At 37.5% G+C, this 12,934-nt stretch overlaps 1 protein-coding gene and 1 pseudogene across 6 annotated transcripts in view; one reads left to right on the top strand and one right to left on the bottom strand.

Moving 5' to 3' along the window:
- Positions 1 to 381: 381 nt before the first annotated feature.
- The window catches only part of LOC106880036 (intraflagellar transport protein 74 homolog), a 108,934-nt gene continuing 96,381 nt past the window's right edge, over positions 382 to 12,934 (top strand). For 3 of the 6 annotated variants that reach the window (XR_016242933.1, XM_089356776.1, XM_089356775.1), the window contains exons 1-2: positions 7,658 to 7,813; positions 12,366 to 12,424. Coding sequence is in view for 2 of the 6 variants with exons in the window: in XM_089356776.1 (XP_089212902.1) it covers positions 7,812 to 7,813; positions 12,366 to 12,424 (61 nt within the window). In the remaining 4 variants the exon portion in view is untranslated. Of the gene's footprint in view, positions 834 to 7,654; positions 7,814 to 12,365; positions 12,425 to 12,934 lie in introns of those variants that run through there. The other 3 variants (XM_089356777.1, XR_016242935.1, XR_016242934.1) reach the window with 3 other exon arrangements.
- Positions 8,893 to 9,748, bottom strand: LOC149134496 (uncharacterized; annotated as a pseudogene).

Below are 12,934 nucleotides of genomic sequence, written 5' to 3'. Positions count from 1 at the left end.
GTACACACCTATCAGTTAGTTGGTAAATATTTGTGCTAAGAGACGCTAGCTGGTGTATGTTGTCTACTAACTCACCGAAAGTGATTAAGACAACCAAAATTCCTCAGTTCCTCACTATGAGCCGAATATATGTTTATATGTCTACAGCATCATACAATAACCATTTCCATCAATGTTTCTTCTCTATATCTGCTTTCAAACAGACCCAGGAATTATACATAACTGTGCTAATGATGAAGGCTTGTGCGCATGTGCGCAGATCTATTTATGAATAAGATGTGTTGAATAGAGTGATGATGATGATGATGATGATGATTGTTATTATTATTATTATTATTATTATTATTATTAGCATCTGGAATGTTGTCAAGTGCTCACACTTCTCTAGCAGTCAGGTAACGTGGCTCGTAGTAAGTCAACCTTTGCACACTACAGTGGGCTACTTGGTTGGCAAGAGTATCTCCGGCATTCTCTAATGGTCTCTGTTCCTTAGCTTATTGGTCTTGTACTTCCTCCACTCAGGCAAACCTGACCCACATGTCTCTCCACCTCTCATCAACCTTGTTGCTTTGACAGATCTAACTCCACCAGCTCTGTTATAACCAATATACCTGGTTCTTCTCCTCTGGAACATTGACCTTCTGTCATCTTCTTTCTGTTCATGCTTCTTTATTGCCCACAGGGAGCTAAACATAGAGGGGACAAACAAGGACAGACAAAGGGATTAAATCGATTACATCGACCCCCAGAGCGTAACTGGTACTTATTTAATTGACCCTGGAAGGATGAAAGGCAAAGTCGACCTCGGCGGAATTTGAACTCAGAACGTAAAGGTAGGTGAAATACCGCTAAGCATTTGACCCGGCATGCTAACGATTCTGCCAGCTCGCCGCCATTTCTTTCTGCTCATGGCTTCCTTGGGAATGTTGATCTGCAATAGATTAAGCAGAGTAATTACAGCATCATCCTCACTGGTCTTGAAAAGCTTGCAAAGACCATGTGCACTGTCCCTTCTTCTAGAAAGGCATTTTTTCGCGAATCAGGCCAAGACATGACTCATCATCAGATTGGCTACACTCCTAAAAATAGCTTTTCAATAGGTGTGCCATTCAGAAAGTATCATGATTGCCGATTACCCATGACAGTCCCAGAATCAACTCACACACACACACATCTGTTTATCAACAATAATCAGCAAAACAGATGATTCCAGGGACTCAGGACAACTTTCAGGATTCTCTAGCTTGATAATGCTGCAGATGAGCAGCGCTAGTTCGAGACACAATGTACAAGCTGTGGCAAGAAAGTCAAATAGTTTTTTTTGCCTCATCTGGTGATCACTTGGAGAGAAAAGTATTGCAGTTCATTCATAAGCCTCATAAAATCTACCTCTGACACTGAGTGAGAAACCCTTTGTTACCAGCAGAAGCAATAGATCCCTGGACTTTTCCCAGCCTTTTCTTACTCTGACTCTTATATGGTCAGAACATAGTTTAAATATTTATATCAACAGCAACCTTGTCATTTATCACTTCTTTTCTACTCTAGGCACAAGGCCCGAAATTTTGGGGTAGGGGGCCAGTCGATTAGATCGACCTCAGTATGCAACTAGTACTTAATTTATCGACCCCAAAAGGATGAAAGGTAAAGTCGACCACAATCGACCCCAAAAGGATGAAAAGTAAAGTCGACCACAGTGGAATTTGAACTCAGAATGTAAAGACAGATAAAATGCCGCTAAGCATTTCGCCCGGCATGCTAACATTTCTGCCAGTCTGCCACCTTCTTGTCATTTATCTCTTAATATAATAACAATGTGTTTACTGATTTTTTAATACAGTAAGCTGTTCACTCATCCCCTAATATGACAACCAATGATCCTCTTATGTAACAACCTATTTACTGATCCCCAATCACAGCAACTGTTTATAAGACCCCTGATGTTTGTAACCTGTAAACAGAACCCTTAGTATTGTAAGCTTTTCACTTGTCTAATATTGGTTTTAAATTTTGGTAAAAGGCCAGAAATTTGGGGTAAGTGATTACATTGACCCTTGTGCTCGACTGATACTTATTTTATCAGCCCCGAAAGAATGAAAGATGAAGTCAACTTCAGTGGAATTTGAACTCAGAATGTTAGGACGAATGAAATGCCACTAAGCATTTTGTCTGATGTGCTAATAATTCTGCCAGCTCATAGCCTTTTCGCTGGTCTATTAGCGAATGACAAGGATATCTCTTTTACAGAACCTATGAGATAGTAGTAGGGATCACCAGTACTTGGGGACCTGGGGACAAGAGATCCAAGAAGGAGCCTCATGAATTCTTGATTGGAGTAGGAGCCACTATCAACTTCTGGGTGTGAGGGTAGTATAGGAGGAAAAGGAATAAACTTCATTCTGTCTTGCAAAGTTTCTTTCAGAGGCTATGCTCTTCCAAAATGCAACAATCTTTGTTTCGATTCATGATTTTAGAACAAAACTTTAAATATTTTGAGTAAAAGGAAAAGAAGTTTATTAATTACTGCCAGGTAAGAATGGCAACATATCATAATTAGTAGAGCGAACAAATATATATATATATATATATATATATGTATATATATATTAATAAATCATAGGGCAGCAAAAAAAAATTTTAGAAATTTTATTTACCACCAGTGGTCCAGCGAGAATAAAAATTAGTCAATAGAAGTATATGTGTGTGTGTGTGTGTGTGTGTGTGTGTGTGTGTGTTTGTGTGTGTGTGTGTGTGTGTATGTGTGTGTGTGTGTGTGTGTTTGTGTGTGTGTGTGTGTGTATGTGTGTGTGTGTGTGTGTGTGTGTGTGTGTGTTTGTGTGTGTGTGTGTGTGTGTGTGTGTGTGTGTTTTAATTCATGATCACATACCCATCACTGTCCATATTTCATCTCACTACTTTAGCTTTTAAGTTTTTGTGTATATTTATTCATTCCCCCCCCCCCTGAATGATGAGCAATTACCTCTCCTGTCCCCAATAATAACGATCACCAATTACCTCCCCTTAGATTTTTCTACTTGTTGAATCATTCATTCACAGACTTTTCTGCAAAGACAATGTGGACTAAAATCTTCCTAAGAAAATATGAAATTACAATAATTTCAATGTCATGATTAGCAAAAGTGAAACCAGTCGACAAACACAATATAAAATATATTAACAAAAATATACTAGAACTATGTAAAGTATGTGCATTTTCCTTCTTTTATTTTATATATATATTTTTTGCATTACAACTCACCATGTGGGGATAATCGAAATTTCTCCCTTTGCCTATTTGTATCAATGGTTCTGTGTTTACATCATGCTGGGGGTTGATAAAATACATACTAGAGGAGAACTGGTTTGATTAAAGAGTCTATATCCCTTCCTATTAAATTTGAAGCCTTGAGAATGACAAAAGCAGTAAAGCTTTGAGCAAAATGTTTTGAGGTATTCATTCAAGACCCTTTACAAAACTTAAATCAATACATCCAGGATCAATAAAACGAAAGTACTAGTCAAGCACTAAATACATGTACTTATCAAGTACTGAAGCCAAATTTATTGAATGTCACCTCTACTTGGAAAATACCTTCCTGTGTTTCAACTTACCCGACACTGATGGTTCAGAATCTCAAATAATGTGCTCTAATTTACGAGCAGGAAGTTCAAATTTCTGTGGCCACCAGACTAGGTATCTAGAACCTTGCATATTACAATATTAATATAAATATGCATTATTTATATTAATGTACAGATGCCTCTATTTTGTTTAGTTATCTCTTATTTTTTATTTGTTTCAATATATAGATTGTGGCTATGTTGGGGCACTGCCTTGAAGAATTTTTAGTCGAATGAATCAATTCCAGTACCTTTTTTTAAACTTGGCACTTATTCTATCAGTCTCTTTTACTGAACTGCTAACTCACAGGAATGTAAACACACCAACACCAGCTGTCAAGCGGTGGTAGGAAACAAACACAGACACAAAGATTCACTCTCTCCCACACATACACACACACACAATGGTAATTAGGATTTTCCAAATGTTTACCAGTTTGCTCACAGTTAGATATTCAAAATAGGTTATTCAATGGTATTATAGTAATGTTGCAATTGCAACAGTTACTAATCAATGTAGCAAAAACATGTGTCAGTCTATTTGAAGCTGCATGTATATGAAAAGGAATTAAAAGTACTGCTAAGGCTACATTGTAGTAATCAGTACATATTGTAAAGCTGAGTTTGCGAGTGTGTGTGTGTGTGTTGCATCTATAGAAATCCACACCTTACAAGATAGCAATCTGGGAGTCGCACCAATGGATTCCTCATGATCGAAAATGCCTGGAATCAGCCAATATTTTTCGATTTTTGCTTCGTAAGGGGTGAATTTTTGCATTTTCTTTTTTTTTTTTCTTTTGAATCAAGTACGAGATTTTAATAAACACAAGGGAGATAACCTACGTTACAGTAATTCGACGTAAACCAGATGCTAATGGTTTACTAAGTGTCCACACCTTACAAGATAGTAATCTGGGAGTCGCACCAATGGATTCCTCATGGTCGAATATGCCCTGAATCGGCCATTTATTTTTTGATTTGTTGATTCCTAAGGGGTGAATTTTTGCATTTTCTTTGTTTTTTGGAATTATTACCATTTTTGACGAGCACGAGATTTTACATAAACACAAGGGAGATAACCCACGTTACAGTAATTCGATGTAAACCAGATGCTAATGGTTTACTAAGTGTCCGGTGGTTCACTTTTAAATTCCAACAAGATATATTAAAACACTAAAGACCCTCCAGCCAATACATAAATTAGAGGAACAGGATTTTTTTCCTTTATGTTCACATTAAAGAAAAAATTTATTATGTTAATTTAAAAGTATATATATATAATTTAAAAATAGGATAAAATCTTTATAAGAATTTATCAAGTATTCAGCGTGAAAAACCTCAGGAGGGAAACATTTTTAATTATTCTCTTTAAATATATTTATTTATATTAAGGGCATTACTATACATAAATGCCTCATGCTAGGAAGGACTCTTGAAGTCAAAACTACCATAATAAATACAGTGTAACAAATGCGAAGGAAATGCAACTCTACTGGAGTAAGCATATAAATGTGATAAACAAGGTAGAAAAAAAATATTTACATCCCCATAGCTTACTGTTTTAACAAAAAGAAACTGATGGAATAAGTACCAGGCTTATCAAAATAAAAAAAAGCCCTAGGCTTCACTCCCACAAAGAGCTCCATGAGCTCCATTTTTCAAAAGCAAAAACCTTTCAATACGTTCCACAAGATTTGAATTTTGGAATCTGGGCATAAAGATGAGTAGTATGGGATAAATGTGTCATGATTAGAATTTTTGTTGGGGTGTGTAAAGAGGGAAAGAACCCTCATTAAAATTCTTCCTATGTAATTTTGATGAAATTCGAATCATAGATATTCCAGTTTTTCAGTGAATGTATTAATAAAAAAAGGCTAATTCTTCAATTCCATGTGACACGGATAATGCCGGGTATCTCTGCTAGTCCATATTATTATTATTATTATTGATACACACACACACACACACACACACATATATATATATATATATATATATATATATATATATATATAAAAATATATATATACATATATATAAATATATATATATATATATATATATATATATATATATATACATATGATGAGTTTCTTTCAGTTTCCGTCTACGAAATCTATTCACAAGGCTTTGATTGGCTTGAGGCTATAGTAGAAGACACTTGCTCAATGTGTCATGCAATAAGATTGAACCCGGAACTGTGTGGTTGTGAAGCAAACTTCTTACCACACAACCATGCTTGCACCTACATTTAAGTAAATCTAATATTTGTGTGATTTAGAAAGTGTTGACCAAGGGGACCAAGCCTGGTTTGGAAAAATTAGTCATCTGGAAAGGTTTTGGAACAAAAGGGTTGATGTACCTGTAAAGAAGATTTCTTACATTAAGACTAGGTGTTTAATCTCATCAAACTGAAAAGATGGAGAACGGTATTATTTTCTTCCTCTCATTTTAATTGCACCATACCATCATTATATATAGGCACAGATGTAGCTGAGTGGAAGTTTGCTTCCCAACCACATGGTTTCTGATTCAGTCCCACTATAGCCACGAGCTGACCAAAGCCTTGTGAGTGGATTTGGTAGATGGAAACTGAAAGAAGCCTGTCATATCATGATCATCATCATTAAAGTCCGTTTTCCATGCTGGCATGGGTTGGACGGTTTGACTGAAAACTGGCAAGCTGGAGAGCTGCACCAGGTTCTGATCTGATTTGGCAAGGTTTCTATGGCTGGATGCCCTTCCTAATGTCAACCACTCCGAGAGTGTAGGGGGGGGGGTATGTGCCACCAGCACGGGTGCCATATACGTGTGTGTGTGTGTCTGTGTTTGTCCCCTCCTACCACCATCACTTGATGACCAATGTTGTGTTTACGTCACCATAACTTAGCAGTTCAGCAAAAAGGAACAATAGAATAAGTGCTAGACTTACAAAAAATAAGTCCTAGGGTTGATTTGTTCAACTAAAGCCCCTTAAGGTGTTGCTGTAGCATGGCCACAGTCAAATGACTGAAACAAATAAAAAATAATTAAAGAATATATATAAACATATTAATGTTTGTTATAATGTTCAGTGATAATAAACGCAATTTTACATTAATATAATGGGCTACTCTATACATTTGTAGAGAACAAATTTATTATTCTTATACAATAATGTTGTTGACAGTGACTTCAAAGCTTTGGCCAGTTAAGCCATATATATGTGTGACAGCCTTCTTTCAGTTTCCTTTGATCAGATCTACCCACAAAGCTTCGGTCGGCCTGCAGCTATAGTAGTAATCAATTACCAAAGGTACTGTGCAGAGGGGCTGAACCTAAGACGACATCGTTGAGAGCAAGCTTCTTGACCACACTGCCACATCTACTGCAGTAAAAGAAAAAAAAGAAACACTTTACAAAAATAGACTGTAGAAAAACGGCGAAAAGGTGGGAGAAGGGAATCAGTAAATATTCCATCACAAAAAGATACATGCACATTTATGCAATTACACATCAGACTAGTGAGGAAACGGTGTCTCCCCGTCTATAGAGCTTGTGCCTAAATTTGAAAAAAACTAATTTAATAAATGTCGCCTGTTGTTCAAGAAGAAAGAAGAATTTTTATTTAAAAAAAAGTGTAGGGGAGGGAAACCCTCCTGACTGTCAAAAACCAAAAAACACCCATCTCCCAGCGGCAGACGAATTTATATCATCTTTTGGCAGAACTGTTAGAACGTCGGACAAAATTCCGTGTGGCGTTTCTTTCGGTTTTCTACGTTCTGAGTTCGAACGCCTCCATGGTTAGCTTTGTCTTTCATCTCTTCAGGGTAGATATAATAAAGAACCAATCAAGTTCTCAAGTCAAAAGACAACTACAGACACCCTTCAAAATAATTGACCATGTGCCGAAAGCGTCCAGAAAAAAAAAGTACGTAGCGGTATTTGTTCCAACCCTTTACATTCTGTGTTCAAATCCCGTGCCATATGTTTAAAGAATGCAAGTAGTTAAAGGGAGATAACTCACAAAAGCACTAGACTGGGACGTGAAAAGTTATCTCTATTATCATTAGCAACGGAGATTGTTTAGTAGCTATCCCATCATGCAACTTGACTACCATCCAACTAGCAACACGTTATCAAAGTTATTTAAACACTGAGAACTTTGTTTAAGGGTTTACGGGATCACCTCATAGCCCAAAGCTGCAGATATGTATGGCTTTTCATATTCACTGTTTACTAATGTTCTATCTGTGACTTTTACTGTGTTTTGTCCAAAGCATTTTGCCCGTAGAGTTTAACAGTTTAACAAGGATCAATATCTGTATTTGACAGTTTTACAAACAAACACACACACACACATATACCTTTTACTTGCTTCATTCATTAAACTGCGGTCCTGCTGGGGCACCGACTGACTTGATGGATTTTCGTCGAGCGAATCGACTCCAGTACTTATGTGTATATTTGTTAATTTATTTATTGAGCCTAGTACTTATTCTAGCGGTCTTTTTTTGCCGAGCCGCTAGATTATTAGGTTGTAAGTACAGCAACACTAGTTGTCAAGCGGTGGTGAGAGACAAAGATACGCGCACACGCGTATATATATATATATGTATATATTCTTTTTAAGCCTAGTACTTATTCTATCGGTTTGTTTTCCCGAACCGCTAAGTTACGGGGACGTAAACACACTAGCACCCGTTGTCAAGCGGTTATGGCGACAAACACAAACAAATATATATATAGGTAATCTTCAAGTTTAGGGGGATTAAAAAAAAATATTCAAGGGAAGTAACTGAACGTCTTACCAGTATTCTCCGTACATCTCTGTTTATAAATAAATCACACACGTGATTTGATTGACTTTAGGGTTAGGGTGTGATTTATTTATAAACAGCTAGAAGAAAACGGATAATACTGGTAAGTCGTTCAGTTATTTCCCTTGAATATTTTTATTTATTTTTTTATCCCCCTAAACTTGAAGATTACCATATATATATATATATATATAAGTTCAAAAAAAGACAAAAAACAACAACGTGGGGACGTGATACGGATAGTGTTATTAGACGCTCGGGAAAGGAAAGAGAGAGTATGACGTTTCGGGCGACATAATTCTATTCGTTCAGAGATTTAACATTGCTATATGAACATAATTATATCAAAGGGATCGGAAAACTGCTCCGCACGCCAGACATAAACCCCAAATGGCACTAAAGACCATTGGTCTCCATGGGGGTTGTCTCTATGACGATTTCCATGGCGTTCATTACTCTGCTAACCTGACTGTTATTTTACTGCTTGAGCCAGAAACTTGGGCTGGAAGGCATCGACCAGCTGGCTCTCCAGGTCTTCTAGGAGGAGCCCAAGCCTTTTTATGATGCTTGCCAGTATCACGTCTACCAGAGGACTGCAGTTCAGGAGATATTTGAATTTGGCCTCCTTCAACTTCATGACGGTAGTCGCTACAGTTGGCAGAAGACTCCCGAGATAAACCTGGTTCTCCCGCTGGATTTTATCCAAGGACCTGGCAACATTAGACATCCCCTGGGCATCCTCTGTCAGGAAGCCAATATCAGAAACAGTGAAGGTCTGCAGTTTTAGGTGTGTCATCACTCTGTCGACAGCTCCCCTATTCTTCTCCAGCATGTTGTTGAGGACAACAACAGAGGTCATAGGTAGAGTTCCATCTTGTACTGTTGGGGACCACCAGCCTCCTCTTCAACACGTCCAGAATGCTGTCTGCTGCCACCGTGTTGTGGTTCTGCTGCTTCCACGGCCGCTGTGCCTAGGACATGGCCTTCCTGTAGGCTGACTTCAACGAAGCACTGTCAAGAGTCTTGTTGGCATCTACGCTGGCTACCAAGTTTAAGGTATGCGCTGCGCACTACATGTGCACTAGCAGGTTCAGGCCCAGGCCGCTGGCATCAACAGAGATATACTCAACTTCGTCCACATCCCCAGCCTTGGGATCCACATCCTTGATGCCCTTCATGTCCAGATCAGGAGCTGTCTCAGGAATGTCTGGCAAGAGTTCAACTTCTGTACCAAACTGCATAAATGCCTTAACAAAGTTTTTGCCATTGTCCATCGTGGTCCTGGTCACCTTGTCTCGCAGATGGAACTTGTAATGGGTGTCCACCATAGACTGGGCAAGAATACCAAAGGTGTGATGTCCTCAGAACTAAGAGCAGGCCAGGATGATGTGTTGTCTCGTGCGGGTCTTGGGGTCCAGCCAGTGTGCTGTCATCCTCAGGTAGGACCTGTTATGGGCCGACCAACAGTCTGTGGTGGTCGCTACCCAAGGGACATCTTTGAGCATTCTATAATTAAAAAATGATAAATTGTAAAGAGACAAGTTGTAAAGTTAAAACCTTAAAATTATATATATATATATATATAAAATCAAAATGGCTAACAGCAATTTAAAACCAACAAGGAAATAATTCAGTGTCACTAAGAGTGACAAGGGTGCAGTGAGCACCAGCATTGCTAGAAATAGCAGTCGTAGACTCCTTAGCCACAAAAGCACATGGTCTCTTTGTATTGATGAGCAAGATGCATTAGATTAGCATGCTAATTTTGTATAGGAAATTAATGCTCATCAGTAAATGCTCCCGGTATCACAGCTGGTAGAGGCCAACTCACCATGTTAATATTATGGAGAATGCCATTGGAATCAGTGACTGGTTTAACAAAGCGGTAATGCGAAAATTATAAAATAATCAAGGTGGCTAGGAGCAATTTAAAACAAACAAGGAAATAATTCACCATCAATATATATAAGCTGATACAGAATATGATCAAGGCCTACTAAAAAACAAAAAAAAAACTAGCCTCTCATCTGCATCTCCATGCAAGCTGCAATGGTTTTGTGAGCACGTGGTTTGTACAATTTTCTGCAGGTAGGAAGAAGGCAGAACATTTGATTGCAGTATCTTATATATTTCTTTATTGCCCACGGGGCGGGGGGGGGGCTGAACATAGAGGGGACAAACAAGGACAGACAAGGGGATTAAGTCGATTACATCGACCCCAGTGATTAACTGGTACTTATTTAATCAACCCCGAAAGGGTGAAAGGCAAAGTCGACCTCAGTGGAATTCAAACTCAGAATGCAACGGCAGACGAAATACCACTAGGCATTTCACCCAACATGCTAACATTTCTGCCAGCTCACCACCTTATCTTATAACCATATTTTGTTTATAGAAATCACACAGATTGTAGTTTAGCATTTGTTACTAGGCTGTTCTAAATTCATGGAAATATTGCTTATAATTCAAAGCCTTGTTATTAAACTTTTGAAAATAGTGACACTACTTTGATAGGTGATATGTTGTGATATATTGAATAACTGACCCTCCTGTATTTTCTTTTACCCAAAGCAAGAAACTTTTCAACACCCCACATCTTTGTGTGTGTATGTGTATGTATATATATATATATAAAGGATTTTTGTCTTGCAAGTTACTTGGTGACTCTGCCAGTGCTGGTGCCATGTAAAAAGCATTCAGTCCACTGTACTGGTGCCACATAAAAAGCACTCTATCCATCCGGCAGAGTGGTTGGTGCTAGGAAGGGCATCCAACTGTAAAAACAGACAGCAAAGTGTGGTGCAGTTTTCTGCTTTGCCAGCTCCTGTAAAACCATCTCACTCATACAAGCATGGAAAGCAGACATTAAATGATCACACACACACACCAAAGGTGTTGTTTCATTGGTCATTCCATTGCAAAGGAGACAATTATCTTGCCAGAAATTAGTTTCTTTTTCCATTGCGCATGTGCACGCACACACACACACACACAGTATCAAATTGGTAGAGTGAGTAAACAGTATTTGTTCTGGATTTCTGCACACTGAGTTCGGGTCCCACCAAGTTTAACTTTTGCTTTCCATTCTTTTAGATAAATAAATAAAGTACTAGTTGAATATTAGTCATTTCTTCTCTCATTCTCTCTTACAAAATTCCTTCTTCACCCCAACCCACCCACCCACCCACCCCATCTCAATTATATCTGATCATAATTGCCTATGGTCAGTTTTGGAAAGAGATGGGCTCCACTCTCCACTATGTTTAACCCTATGTTTAACTAGCCATATCTAACCTAAATATCCTACCTGCTGTATGTTCACACTGGCCAAAGCTGATCCCTCACACCTACCCTACAATGTCATTCTAAAAATAAACAATCACATCAGACACTCGAAGCTACGAGATATTTCATGATTAATTCAAAACAATGTGAATAAATATGCATTACCTTTGAGAGAATAATTTGAATGCTAAAGGGTTAAATAAGAAGAAAATTATGCTCAAGACATGCCGTATGTCATATCAGCACTGATATGTATGCATATATATATATATATATACATATATATATATATATATATATATATATATATATATATATATATATATATATATATATATATATATACACATGTACACATGCATGTACGTAGTGTCTATTTCTACCAACAGCTAGGTGAATTGAGGTAATGTAAAATAAGATATTCATCCCCAGTTACACAATTAAATACTGCTTTGGATTTGAATTTGTGACCTGTTGATTAAGCAGTCAATTAGCTGATCCAAAAAGTTGTCTCACTCCTCTGAAATTTTATACTCGCACTAGAAATGAACCATTGTTACCAAAGCTAATATAGCATTGTTTATTAGATACATTGACAATATACCAAAAACCAAATACACTTAATTTTTATCTCTTAAATCACGTATGTTTGTTTTACAGGAGTTTACCCCCAAAATCTGGTCGGTTAAGGACTGGCAGTTTCAGACCGACAGGATCTTGTAAGTAAAATAATCATTCTACTTATATTGCAAAATGTTCATACATCATATTTATATTTCAATATATATATCAAGAAGGACAATGGAATGATTGAACTTTACCTTTTTTGATCAATGAAATAAGTACCTTTTAGGTAACTGAGATCAATTTATTGACAGAGCATGTAGGGGACCTTGAGCTTTTGTTCAGTAGCATGGCAGGAATAACAGAGCTCCAAACCAAAATACCTTGCAATGTTTACTCATGAACTTTTTGTTCTGGGTTCAAATCTCATATATGCTTTCATGGTCACATTTGTTTCATTATATTATTTTTATAATAGCATGTTAGATGTAATGGTACAAAGTGTCATGGACAAGGTTGTGTGTGTATATACACTGTGAAAATCTTTAATATTTAGTTACCAATTTCAAAATATTGAATCAAGTAAGTATTTATAAGTCTTTTTAAATGGTCAGTATGACTATGCAGCCCGGTAAATACTGTAACTGCTTCAGGTAAATACCTTA

The sequence above is a fragment of the Octopus bimaculoides genome, chromosome 8 (genome assembly GCF_046866305.1).
Source record: "Octopus bimaculoides isolate indiv1 chromosome 8, ASM4686630v1, whole genome shotgun sequence".
NCBI lineage: Eukaryota > Metazoa > Mollusca > Cephalopoda > Octopoda > Octopodidae > Octopus > Octopus bimaculoides.
Note: the sequence above shows the minus strand (reverse complement) of the source record. Positions and strands in the feature narration are given on the sequence as shown.